The sequence below is a fragment of the Acinonyx jubatus genome, chromosome B1 (assembly GCF_027475565.1).
Source record: "Acinonyx jubatus isolate Ajub_Pintada_27869175 chromosome B1, VMU_Ajub_asm_v1.0, whole genome shotgun sequence".
Classification (NCBI taxonomy): domain Eukaryota; kingdom Metazoa; phylum Chordata; class Mammalia; order Carnivora; family Felidae; genus Acinonyx; species Acinonyx jubatus.
In genome coordinates this window covers 181,608,766-181,622,969 of record NC_069382.1, presented here as the reverse complement: position 1 = coordinate 181,622,969, position 14,204 = coordinate 181,608,766, and the positions used below count along the sequence as shown (strand labels likewise).

Genomic DNA, 14,204 nt, shown 5'->3' with positions numbered 1-14,204 from the left:
CACTTTAAGAAACACTGCCACAGGGGGCTGGGCTGGGCTCCCAGGCTCTGGGTCTCGGGCTCCCTCCACCCTCCCCTGGGCCCGAGACTCCACCCACGTCCCACAGCGCGCCCCCACCCAAGCGCGGAGAAAGAGGCCGGGAAGCGGGGTCGGGGTCGCGCTGTCCCAGCGCCGGAGGCAACTCCCCGGCGGCGGCGGGCGCAGGGTGGGGCGGGGACTGGAGGGGTCCCACTCACTCACAGGGAGCTGATGTCGCCCGGCACGATCCTGGGCACCCAGGAAGAGCCCACGCAGATGATGGACTCCTTGGTACAGCTGCAAGTGGCGGGGCAGCGCGCCAGCCGCCTCAGCTGCGCGCCCGGCGGGATCAGGCACGCGGCGCTCAGCAGCAGCAGCAGCCCCGGCGCCCCGCCGCCGCCGCCGCCGCCCCGCCGCAGCGCCATGCCGGGTCCCCGCCGCCCGCTCCCCGCCCCGGCGCCCACCGCCGCCGCCGCCGCCGCCGCGCCGCGCGCTCGGACCCCGCGCCGTTGCAGACGCGGGCGCCGCTCGCTGCTCCGCCGCCGCCGCTGCTGGCGAGGACGAGGGCGCCGCGGGTGTGGGAGGCCGAGCCGCAGCCGAGCAGCATGCTGGCCGCCACCCCCACTCGCGCCCCCCCACCCGAGCCCGGGCTCGCTGGGCGGCCGCCGCCGCTGCGCCCGCCGCACTCGCGCCCGCCTGACATCAGCACTCGCGCCCGCAGCCCGCTCTGGCCAATGAATAATGCGGGGCGGGTGCCCGCCCCCGCCGCGCCCCGCCCGGACCCTCCCGACCCTCCCCGGGAGCCGCGGGCCCGGGGAAAAGTTGGGTGACCTTGGGGGAGGGGCCGCCCTGGCCGGAGACGGCCCCCCCTCTCCTCCCCCGGGGGCCCGACTGAGCGGCGGGGGCTCACATCCCCCTCCCCACCCCCTAGGTCCTCCTAGGGCTGCTGTCCCTCCTAGGGCTCTAAATGATTTGGGGGAGGCACTGGGCTTCTTTCAGCTGGGACAAAGTGTGAGGCCAAAAAAGAAAAAAAAAAAAAACACACAACCCTAGGACCTGGGGAACTGGCTTCATTGCTGGGTGCTTTGAAGAGCACAGAATTTTGAGCAGCCTTTATTAATTTTTAAGGGAAGAAATGAAGTGAATGCTACCATGGAGTTCGGCCGGGATGATTTTGCTCGTCTTTCGAGGCGGAGGCACTGGGGTCGGGCGCGCGTTCCGCAGCATCCGGGGGGGACTGAAGCCCGCCACCTTTCCCTGGGGGAGGCACGTAGAGCAGAAAAGCTGCTACAGCAGTGCACGCCCCTTGCTGCTCGGCGGCCTGCCTCCTGCTTGCTGCACAGATACATGCCTCCCAAAGTTTTCCCTCGCTCAGCGTGCTTGCTCACTGGCACCGCAACCACCCCAATTAAAGGACAGAGATGAGTAGAGATTGGGGGCCTGACACATCCTAGGCACTGTGCATTTCATCCCCTAACTGTTTGAGGCTGGTCCCATTCATATCCCCAATTCACTGATGAGGAAACTGAGACCCGGGAAACATCAGTAAATGGCTGGTGGTGGAGTAAATGGCTGGGCAGGGATGGGATTCAGAGCCAGGATGGGGACTGGGACCCAGGCTCTACTGAGCCCCTCTTCTACTCAGCACGTTTGATACGCTGAGCTTGAATCTTACCACAAGGTGATGTGACCTGGGGAGATAAAATGGCTAAAGCAGAACCAAAATAATGGTGAATCGCCCAAACTGCTCAGGGTAGGGAATCAAGGGCACCATCACCAGGCTACTAACCAAGGAACATAGTTTCCTATGTTCAGATATATCCAGAAAAGGCAGCACCCAATGCAAAAGGTTATTACTGTTGGAATCGTCAGTTATTGATTCCTCAGCAAACATTTTGAGCACAAACTGGGCTGGCCACTGTGGAAGGGGACAAGAGGACAGGCTGTAGGGATCCTCAGGGAGCTTGAAGTCATGTTGGGTGGATAGCCCTAAAGAAGTAACTCCACATGGAACACGGGGGTTACAGACTCACCAAGAGAGGTTCAGGAATTGAAAGCAAGTTTGTTATAGATAACTTCATGGAAGGAGCTGGACATTCCATTGAAGGGCACTATCCAGCACCAGCATCCATGTCAATCAGTCTACATTCATCATCACTGAATTCCCACATCTACTCTGAGAAGTGGGTCTTTCCCACTTACAGATGGGAAAACCGAGTTCAGAGATGTTCTTCTCTTGTTCAAGGTCACACAGGACCCAGCCGGGAGGATCCTCCTCCAGAAAGGGCTGCTGCGTCAGGCCCTCATTGCCATATTGGAAGGCATTACAGATGCTTTGCTCAGCAAGGCCCAGTGCTAGGGGCTGAGGACACAGACCTCTAGGGAAGGCAACAGGCACATGGACCCACAACCATGGACGTGTGTCCTGCATACCTGAAAGACGTCAGCCCTGGGAGGCACGGACTACTGCTTTATGGAGAGGAGTGGGGAGGCTTTTGTAGTGCAGTGCCTTCCTGCTGCCCCAGGAAAAGAAACTTTGGTTCTCAGTTGTGTGGAGTGGAGTGAGGAGGAAGGGTAGAGAAGGTCAACCCTCTGTTCCCAGAACTAGACAGGTTTGGGTTAGCATCCCAGCCTGCCACTCTCCAACTGTAACCGTGGGCAACTTACACTTTCTCTAAGCCTCGATTTCTTCACCTGTAAATTGGGAGCTGGTTGTTTCCACTTGGGGGAGTTCATTGGGATCAAGAATGTGAAGCACCCTATGCCACACAGAAGGTCCTGGGTGTTTGTTCAGAGGTCAATGTGATACTGTGGGCAGGGCAAATCTCAGCAAAACCCTGGGACTGGAAGGGAGAGATGGGAGCAAAGAGGGCCTGTAAAAGGAGGTGAATTTTCCTAACTTTCGTGCCTCTGTTTTAATGAACACAGTCTAGCACAGGGGTTCTCAACCAGCGGTGACACTTGGCAATGTCTGGAGACATTTTGGGTTGTCACAGTGGGGTGGATATGTAATGAGCAGAGGCCAGAGATACTACTAAACATCCTGCAATGCACAACAAAGAATGATTCAGACCAAAATGCTGCTGGTGCCAAGGTGGAGACACCCTTCCCTAATGTCCTGGAAAGACTCTGGGCATGAGCAAGTCCCGAAATACAGATTCTAGGCCTGCTTTACCACTCGTAAGCGAGCCTTTTGGTCATGTCGCTCCCGTCTCCAGCCTCTATTTCTTCATCTATAAAATGGGGGCAATGAGACCTTCCCCTCTCTTTCCTAAGTGAATGTGACATATCATCATTATTACTGTCCTTCCTCTCCCCTCACCTGGAAAACTAGAAAGTTCCTGGTAGGAAGAGTGCAGAGAGAAGATTCGGGTAGCAAAGCTGGCAGGATTGGAATTTGTTTCAGCTCTGTTAGAGACACCAAGTGAGAGCCTGTATATTACAAGGTGCAGTTTATAAATTAAGATACAAAAAAGGAAATGCAGATGACTTTGGTTTCGTTCCAAGATCTTCAGCAGTTAAATAAAAATCTTAATAGACAATCAGAGAGACACAATCTGTTTCCGGGAAATAGCAAGAGTTTTTCAAAATGTAAAAATCTTTGTTCAGGTGGACACTCACTTCATCCGTGTCTCCACGACGCGAGCAGGCATTCCTACAGCGGCTGAAATGGTGCCGGCTGGAATGTCAGGTGTAGGCCGCTCAGAGCATTGTTCATTCATTCCCCTTCTCATTTGACCACCTGTCAGTTCATTTGGTCAATATTGATTGAGAGCCCACTGGGTGCTGAGTTGGAGTGAGGCATGAAGTGGGAGAAAGGCCAAGAATGCTTCCTAGGTTTTAGCCTAAGCCAGTAGTGGATGGAGGCACCATTTCTTGAGGTGAGAAAGCCGAGAAGAGAATTTGGCCAGGAGAGTGATGTCAGCAGTTTGGTATTGGAGATGTTGACCCCGAAATGTCCAGGAGGCACTCACATGTGGCTGAGCTGGCAGCTCAGTGACCAGTGGGGATGGCAAGGAAATGATGGGGGCGGGGGGTTGGCGGTGGATGGGATGGAACGTCGATTCTACCTCAGTAAGCCCTCAGTGTAGTGTCAGCTGATTGAATGAATGAATGAGTGAATGAGTGACATTTTGGACATACAGACATTAAAGAGAAAATATCCCTCAGGTACAATCAGCAAGGACCACCAGAAAGCCTACAGAAGAGCGTGAATCTAAGAATATTGCAGTTCGGGGATCTATTTTTAGACCCCAGATAATCTTCAAATCCTAAGCCAAACTGTAAACCTTGCGGGAATCTCAGAGACCTCACCACACTTCTAATCCCCCTCCCCTATTTCCAACCAAACTTCACCCCCACCCCAGCTGGTCTTCTTACCAGACCTGTAAGCTTTAGGAAGGCTTCACTGATGTCAAACACTTCTAGCTCTGAGGCTTGCTGTGACAACTGAAGGAAAATCATTCATCCAAACCTCAAAAGCACTTGGTTTGAGTGGTTACACATTAGATTCCCTGGAGTAAAAACATTTTTTTAAAGGCTTGTCTATTTTTTTTTTTTTAATCAAAGAGTCTGCCAATCCCTCCTTGACCACATCACCCCAATATGCCAATCTTGTGGTTGGCTGCTGGTCAAAACGCACATGCCATTTCTGCCTTCCATCATTTCCGTTCTTCATAAACTCATTGGGTGTTACAAGTCCTGAATTCATTCCAAATTTGCGTCCAGATTGGCCTCTTGAATTCAGTCGTGTTCTCGAAGGGCTACCTGTGGGTATCTCATGCTGTTTCCTAAGTCAGCTGAAAGGGCCTCAAGACCCTGGCTGTGGTTTCCGGTGACCCTCGCCACCTCCTCTCCACCACCTGGGTACTGACACGTCTGGGATATTGCTCACCCAGCATCAGCTTGCCCCTTCTCATGACAACAGGTCACAGTTTTGCATTGAAGGGAATGACTCCTTCTCACCGTTCAACCCATGTGGCTTCCTTGATGAATACTTTCATTTCCCTTTGGACATCTCAAGACTAGAGCTTTCCCTAGCATTCCATTCTCCCAACCTCAGTGACTGGCTTAGTGATAAACACGTCCCCCAGCTGGAGCAGTCAGGGCTTTTGCTTGAAATACTGAGAAGTAGTCTTGCTTTCCCACTGGCCTAGGAGTTGTGGTCATGTGAGCCCGAGAACCTGCATATCCTGAGAAAGGCGTCCACCTGGGAGAGAGATCGCGAGGGCATCGTTTGGGCCTTGGATCAAGCCATCCCATTCAGCTCTTCAGTGACGTGGGACCATAAGTCCCCTATCTGCCTAACTAGTCAAGGTATGGGTTTTGCTCTGTTGCAATCAAATGAGTCTTAACTACTCCATTCAGATGTAGGGCAACACGCACCCACTCTTAGATGAAACTATGAAGCAGGTAAAACTCAGGGTCCCCAGGTGTGGCCCTCAAGGCCCTTTTCCCTCACTCCCAAACTTTGCGGTGTCCCTGTTCTTTCCCTTTTCGAGGAAAATGTTTAATTTCTGCACTTCGGGGGTCATTTTTTCTTCTTGATCGATACTGCCAGAATTTTGTCTATTTTATTAGTTTTCTCAAGGAACCAAATTACGCCTTTGTCAATTTTCACTACTCCATCTTTGTTTTCTTCATCATTACTATATGCTTTTATCTTCATCATCTGTTTTCTTTTTCTCATTGCGAAATGTGCTTTCTTAAAAAAGGTGATCAGTTGAAGTAACTTTATTTTACAAGTCATTCTATTCTACAAGAGTCACTCGTGATGGCTAACTTTACGTGCTAACGTGAATGGGCCACTAGATGCTCAAATAATTGGTGAACTATTATTTCTGGGTATGTCTCTGTGAAGGTGTTTCAGGAAGAAATTAGCATGAAGACTGGTTGACTGGGTAAAGATCACCCTCGCCAAGGCAGGTGGGCATTGTCTAATCAGTTGGGGGCCTGAATGAAACAAAAAGGGGGAGGAAGGGTGAATTCAGACGTCTCCTCTGTTTCTCAGGCTTGTGGACTCAAACTGGGATTCACACCAGTGTGCCCATGCCCCCCTCCCCACTCCCCTGTTCCCCACCCCCAAGTCTCCGGCCTTCAGACTATGCTGAATTAAACTAACAGTTTTCCTAGGTCTCCAGCTTCTAGACAGCAGATCATGGGACTCTCCAGCCTCCAACCCTGTGTCAGCCCATTCCTATAATAAATCTTCTCACATGTATCTTATTGGTTCTGTTTCTCTGGAGAATGCTGACTAATACATCTCTTTATTTATATTTACAAGACAAACTGCCTTAAGCTATGTTCCTAGTTTCAGGAGCCTGTGCCCATCTTTCAGTTGGATTGAGCTGATTAGAAGCATATCTGTGAGTCACAGACAGTGGGTCCGTGAATGAAGTCAATCCCCTAAGACAAGGACAGTTTTCTGTATAACAAACTTTTGCAATCTCAAATTTATAAGTCAATATGATAATTTTATGGGAAATCTCTTTGCTCTTCTTACCAAACAGACTTAGAAATTCTACTTTAAGAGAACAAGCTACCAAATGAGTACAGACTTAACCAAAATGTATAATAATGGGTCTGTAAATATCCTCTAAGCTCTACTGTTATCTATAAACAATAGTTAACTCAATGTTCTGTATTCTCAGAAGATACATCCTTTCAAGACTCCTGCTGTTGAAGCCTGTGGCCTCTGATCTCAACTTAATTTTAATCAAGGCAAAATTAAAGATATTTGGGGCTTATAATTTTTCCACTCTATAGCATCTCAGTTATTCTGTGGTCTTATGCCTCTCTGCTCAACCAACCCTGTCCCACATCAAAATAGGTTCTGAAGGAAGTATCTGAAATGCATCCACAGTCAATCCCAGTGGCCGTTTATTCATTGGACTGCCAATCCCAGGGACCTTTGTGTTTGAACACAGCTCTTGGGCATAAGCTAAACATCAAAGGGGAAAATTTGAGACAGGAGAAATCAGAAAATGGAGGCGTGCCTGGGTGGCTCAGTCAGTTGAGCATCCGACTTCGGCTCAGGTCATGATCTCGCCCTTCGTGAGTTCGAGCCCCGCATCAGGCTTTGTGCTGATGCCTCAGAGCCTGGAGCCTGCTTCGGATTCTGTGTCTGCCTCTCTTTCTGCCCCTCCCCTGCTCATGCTCTGTCTCTCTCTGTCTCTAAAAGATAAATAAATGTTAAAACAAATTTTTTAAGTAAATAAAATGTTAAAAAAAAAAAAAAACAACCTGCTAGTACCTCAGAAGTGTCTTGGTTCTTCCCCAACACTTTCTTTCCATAGCCCCAAGAAACAGAATCCGTGCATTTGTCTGAAAGCTGGGAAGACTAGTTGGTCAGTGAATATTTACTGTGTGGCTCCCATGGAGCTGGGCACCATGCTAGACTCTGGGAATACAATGGTAGACCAGGCAGCTGTGGTCCAGCTGTGGATACCTGCTCCCATTGGCCCGCCCTGTGCATGCGCAAATGGAGGTCAACATCCTGTGCACACGGATTAGCTGCCCCTCCCGCCCCCCCCTCCCCCCAGGGGATGGGGCAGAATCTCAGGAGCCTAGCCAGGGGGCAAGAGGGTGGTAACTCCAAGCCTTTTTTCCTCCCCTCGTACTCGCCTTACACCAGGAAAAGGCCAGAGCCAGCACTATGGAAAACGTTAGAGCTTAGACTTTATGTGGCTCCAAAAGACTGCTAATTCAGTAGGAGAGTGGGTGATCCATCACTTAAGGAAGGGAAACGGGGTGTGCCCACTGGTCTGAATGCTCACACCCAAGAGCCTTATTTCAGGAAGAGGGCAGTTGTAAACCCTGAGTTTGTCCTCAGTGGGCCATCTTGGTTCATATTAAACAAAGGCTCGCCTAAAACAAAGTCCTGGAAGGGTTTCTATCTCAAGCATCCCTGTGGGATATTCACCCTCTCCAGCAAGAGAGGGAAAGTGGCTCCGCAGGGTGCAATGATGAGGCCTGAGGTCTATATGGCGGTTTCACAGTTAACAAGGTCTTTTCACGTCCATCAACTCCATTGCAGCCGCCTGATAGCCCTGGAACAGAAGACATTTTCAGAGGGAGAAACTGAGGCATCGACAAGGCAACCACTGTCCACGTGTCAAAAACTGTCGTGGACAGAATTGTCCTACTGCATCCCAATTCTGCTGGGGGCAGTTGAGGCCAGGGTTTGGGGTGAGTTGGAAAGCAACATATCAATGCTTTCCAGAAGATTCTAGAAAGCAGAAGCTCTGTCATTCCTCCCCTCTATCTTGCCCAAGTTATCTGAAAACGGATCCTTCTTTTCCCTTATCCACTGTTGGTGGAAATATAAAGTGGTACAGCCATGATGGAAAACAGTATGGAGGTTCCTCAAAAACTTAGAAATAGAACCACCGTAGGATCCAGGAGTCCCATGAGTGGGTACATATTCAGAGGAAATGGAATCAGAATCTCCAAGAAATATCTGCAAGCCCACATTCACTGCAATATTATTCACAATAGCCAACATATGGAAACCACCTAAGTGTCCATCGATGAAGGCTTATCTCTCATGTTGGACTATTGTCCAAAAGCAGTGTTAAATATAACCATTCCTCAAGCCTTCAAGAGTGAGTCTACCCACCTAGGCATACGTGACCTTGAAGATGAATCTCTCCAAATAATCCCAGAAGGACCAGCTGAGTGCAAAAGGGCGACTGGCAGAATGAAGGTCCTCTGCAAAAGTCCCCTTGCTACAAAGGAGGCCTGGCTACAAAGGAGGCAAGAATCCCCGGGATCCTTGAGAGAGTTGCTGAAGGATGACAGGGGCAGAGGGAGGAACAGACATAGTCACCCTTGGAGAGCAGGGCTCATCGTGGAGCCTTCAGACCAAAACACGGCCAGCCAAAACTCTGCCCCTGGCTGCCCTTCCCCAATCTGCAGTTCCCTGGGGTTCCCTGGGGTTCCCACTCCAAGACAGCACTATTTATGAGAGGAAGAATAGGATTCATCATCAATAATGTCTTGTTTTTGGACTCATTTGGGAAGTCAGAAAATTTTCCACGAGAACGGCAGGCTCTCCGATCAATTTTACTGGAGTACTTTGGATAATGTAATTACAGCTAGTTCTCCCCATAAAAACCAAAGGACCGTCACTGTCCTTTCCGGTATATGGGCAGGGCCACTGGACAAGGCTCCCAAAGGCTGAGATTGGTGCTATCAGCTCAGCTCGGTAGTCCGTATTTCCTCACGTGCCACAAATGTTCACGGCTCCTAGAAAATGAGGTCAGTCTTCCAAGCTCTCTTGGGATGCTGGTCTGCAGTGGTGTGCTATTCAGAATCTTGGCAAAGCGGAAATTGAGCTGGGGTTGAAAGAAAGTACGAAGACTTTTTGTGGGGAGGAAGGCCTGTAAGAGAAAAGATGAGGAATAGGCTGGGGCAGGAGAGCTATTAGACAGTGATGCAGACCCCACAAATTTCAGCCAGCCCTGCTGGGCGCTCCGAAACAGAGCCAGCCTGTTACAGGAGTCTCGCGTAGGCAGAAGGGGCAAACCCTTGGACCGCCGTCTTGCTCAGTCAAATCCAGGCGTCTCCGGAGAGAAGAGTGACCTGCCTTGCAATCTGAAGAGGATCCCAAAGGACCTGACGGCTGGAAGAGACATCTGAGCCGTGACTCTCCGGGTCCGCTAAAAATAGCGAAAGAGACATTTGGGCCTCGACGGTTGACGTGAACTAAGGGGAATGTGGTACAAAGCAGTTAAAGATCTCTAAGCCTTTCTGGACCCAAGAGAATATTAGCAGTGATTTCTCCCTGGAAATGTACTACCTGGCGGGAGCTGATATCCCTGCTTAGCGGATCCCATTTCTTCATACTTCGCCGGTTGATTCAGGAAACCTCTATGGAGCACTTTTCAGACTATCTCTGTTGAGCTGCGGGAAGACGGCAAAGTCTGGATGAAGGATTAAGGCTGCAAAGTGTGCTGACACTTAAGCCCTTTCCTCAAAGAGCTGGCCCTTAAGCAACAGATAAGTAACTGAAGAAATGAAAGAAATCCTATGACGATTGTTATTGAAATATAACACTTGGGTTTGATCGGTTAACAAAAACAGAGGAATTCTGTATAAATTGCTCTAGGAGATCTTCAGATCTTTCTGGACCCAAGAGGCTACTCACAGTGATTTCTTCTTAGACTTTCACTGCTTAACAGGAGTTAATAACACAGAGGGCCATAAATGCACAGAAGAGGGAGTGATGTCTTCTAACTTGCAAGGCTCCCGGGACGGGCCTTCCAAGGCCGCTATCCCTGGAGCTGGGCCGCGACGAAAGGGTAGGATCTGAACAGACAGATACAAAGAGAGGGATGTTCTGCCCGTGAAAATAGAATGAGCAAAGCCATTGGTCACAAACAGCAAGAATAATAGCTAGCACTTTCCTAATGCTTATTCGTACCAAGCACTTCATATAAGTTTACCTCACTTAAGACTTGAAACATCTCCATCAAGGAGGTGTTCGTGTCTCCAATACACAGAAGGAGAGTGTGCGGCCCAGAGAGCTTAAGCAATCTTCCTAAAGTTGCAGAGGCAGCAGCAGACTCAGGATTCAGAACCGGGTCATCCGACTTGAAAGCCCATTCCCAATCCTACACCAGCATGGGCAAATTTGAGGCGAAAGGCACTGTTGGCCATGGAAAACACCCTGCAGGGTGAGGAGGGAAGGAGGAGGGTTCAGAGGGAGAAGAACAAAGGGTCTAGAGCCGGAACACCTTGGAGGACTTGTCCAGGAGTCAGGTGGAAATTTGCACGTGAAATGCTGAGAAGGCAGTGAGGTCAGGAAGCGGGTGGGGAGGGAGACATAGAAGAGAGCGCTGCTGTGTTAGTTAGGAGGTGGGCACCGGTGGGTTTGCCAAGGAGAACAATGGGTCTGCTTGGAAAAATAGCATGAGCGTGAGACTCCAAAAGTTGGCTAAATGGCTTGTAGGGAGAGAGGAGCAGAATACGTTCTTCTGGGGGTTAAAGTGGGCTAGAGAAACAGAAGAGAGGAGAAAGGATGGAGACGGAGAGATGAGGAAGGTCCTGTTAGCTAGGAGCCCTTCCTCATGACCCTCTGGCCTTTGGAAAAACTACCCCAAACACACAAGCTTTGTGACGCGCGTGGGGTTTCTTGGTGAAAGCCAACAAAAGAGGCTTTCACATCAGGGCCGTGCTGAGTGACACAGAGACTCTGTGCTTAGAGCAGGGACCCAAGGCAGAGGCACCTTGACAACACAAGCCCTGGGAAATTACAGTGATCATGGGCAGCTCTCTGGCCTCTCAGGGGCTGGAGATTCAAGTCCAATTTACCAAACTCTCCATGGAACAGGGAGTCCCTGGCTGAACAAGAATGGGCTGCGGATGGAACTTTAGTCACCCCTTAAGGAGCTATAACTGAGACCAAATCCAGTGAAGGAAGGAGACGGCCAAGGGCAGAATAGAGAGGAGACGGAGGGGACTCTAAACAGAGAGAAGAGCCTGGGGTCTGGCTCTGCCCTGAACCAATTGGTGGGCATTGGAAATCAGCTGACGCCTCTGGGTCTCATGTCCCTGTATGGAAATTCCAGACCCCAAGCCCCCAGAGCTGTTCGCCTTATGATGCTGTGGGCTTTCGGGAAGATTGAGCAGGAAGGTAGAAGCAGTGAAAAGAGCTGCATGTACCGGGCGGGCTGAAGAAGGTTAAAGGAGACAGCGTCCAGTGCTGAGACTGAGAAGGTCATGGGCTGAGCGCTGCCCCTTTGGTTTGATGAAGGCTGACGCCTTCGGGGAGAGTAAGTAGTTGGTCCAGATGGCCGTTCTCCAGCCTAGGAGATCAAGTGCCCGTGATTCCCTTTTTAATAAGATGTGTCCAGTTGGGAAAGTGTCTGTGTACCAAAGTTGTGGCCCCTGTGGTGCCTGCTTGGAGGGGCTGCCCACATGGCGGGGCGGCACATTCTGTCCTGGCTGCTGACCCACTTCCCAGTGCCAGGTGACAGGAACCCTACTGCTCCAACTCGTGGCTCCAAGGATAATTAGGTTCTGATCAGGCGGCTCTGAGAAATGATGCTCCCCTCCCCTAAATGGATGAAAGGCCTCCGGGAGGCAGGAGGGATGTGATCTCCAGTGGCTGTCGGTGTCCCTTCTGTCACTCTGACTTTGACCTTTCCAACTGGCTCTTCACAGTCCCCTGGCTGCACTGCCTCCAGCCAAAGAGGATGCTGAGAAACTTCACACACAACCTCAACAGCCAGGGGGGCACATGGAGGGATGCTGGGAAGACACCCTCCTCTCCGATAAACCCCGCCTTCACTCAGGCACTGCAGGGACCAAGGCAACACAGGACTTCTGCATCACCCCTTCTGCCCTTGCAAGGAATAAGAGCCCATCACTCAACTTCATTCAACAGAGGCTCACCCCTTGCTTTGTTCTCATCTTTTCTCATGTACGCTGTCTTCACTAAGCCTTCCGCACCTGCCCCCGTCTAAAATGGAATCTCCATGACACCCATCAGTTCATGCACCTTTTGCCTTGTACGTACGTCCCACTACTCACCATAGTATATATTCATTGGCTGCTTTATTTGTTTAATACTGTTTTTCTCATTAGAATGTCACCTCCATGAAGGCAGAGACCTTACCTGTCTTGTTCTCTGCTGTCTCCAGGAGACCTAAAAAGCTCCTAGCACTGAATAGTCACTCAACAAATACTGGAGATGGAAAGGATGAGCAGATGGCATTGAGACAGTATGTTTCTGGGGCCCGAGGGCAGAGACCATTGTGTCTGGTTTGCCGTTCTAATCCTAGTGCTTCACACAGTCTCTGATGCGTCATCGACTCTCAAATATTTGCTGGATGAATACATGCAAGAAGTAAGGGAGGACCGATGTCCGTTCCAGCATCCGGGCAGTGTGACTGGGGAAGTGTACCGGACGGCACGGGGATGGGAGCAGCTGCATGGGCACTAACGAAGAGGAAAAGCCACAAAGAGAAGCCAGGGAGAACCCCAAATGCTCTAGACTCCTGGAGTCACTTGGATGTCTGGTACAAGGTGAGGAGGCTCCTGTCGTCCAGTGTGAAAGTTGGTCTGCTATCATCACAGGGAGGGATGCTCCAGCCAAAAAGGGTAGACTCTGTCACTAACTGCCTCTGTGACCTTAATCACTGACCCTCTCTGCGCTCCCTAACTGGTTATTTGAATGAATGGATGAATGGATGATGCTGCAGGAACTTTCAGTAGTTCAAACTTTCAACAGAGTGTGAAGGTAGAGGGGGAATGAGATTGACTCAGAGACATTTGCTAGTGCTAACCATTTACGTTTTCATTTTTCAAAGAGTAGAGGAAATTCTTTCACAAGCTAAGAAACCAGATATGTTTAAAGGCAGCAGGACTGAGCTTGGAAAGAAATATGTGAGTCTGCTTCTCTCTCCCCTTCCTTTCGTTGTGTCATCTTCTCGAGTAAAGTTCCTAGTTCATCCACACTCTCAGCTCCAAGTGTTGGGTTCACATCCTCTGTTTGAATGGAGGATGGATTCCTCTTCTGGGCGCAGAGATTAGATCTGGCGGGTCTCGCTTGGCTTCTAGTCAATAAAACCTTGTGGGCTGTTGGGATTGTTGTCTCCAATAACCCAATAAAAACAGGTCCCGTTGCTTGTCATGAAAAAGACCCCTGAAAGTCGCAGCCGCCACTGACTCATGGGGGGTGCCCTGCAGTTGTCTCGTTTGAGCGATGACAGGAATGTTTTGGTAACCTGAAGTCATTCAATTTGGGAACTGGCTCAACTCATCTTCCACGTGTGCCTGAATTGTTTGCATCTGTGTTTATTAGAATTATCTACTCATACTTTTATGTGCACGCAACGTTCCCTGTGAACCGTTGACTCTAGTTGATACTTCTTGACTATTCCACGTCCGTGGTGCTGTACTAAGTACCTCTCAGCAGCCAGGGGTGGGATGGCAGGGAGCAATTCACCCCATAGGAGCTGAGTGTGCGAAGGAGTATTTGGGCAATTTCAAGCATGCTGTTACTGGGGAGGGCTTGGGCTAGCCTCCACACCCCAGTCACACTCCCTCACTTAATGAAGCCCTAATGATTCTCCAGATCTCAGTCTAAACATGGCTTCTTCAGGGAAGCTTTTCCTGAGCTCCCTAAGTAAGTCAAGTGGCCCTTTCTTTGTGTTTCTAATATCTGTGCTTTTTCCCCTTGA

General features: G+C 50.3%; 1 protein-coding gene across 1 annotated transcript in view; it reads right to left on the bottom strand.

The window, feature by feature from the left end:
• LGI2 (leucine rich repeat LGI family member 2) overlaps nt 1-458 on the bottom strand; it is a 31,510-nt gene extending 31,052 nt beyond the window's left edge. Inside the window, exon 1 of the mRNA XM_027048175.2 lies at nt 241-458. Coding sequence (XP_026903976.1) covers nt 241-443 — 203 coding nt within the window. The 5' untranslated portion in view covers nt 444-458. The remainder of the gene's footprint in view (nt 1-240) is intronic.
• Nucleotides 459-14,204: the final 13,746 nt, after the last annotated feature.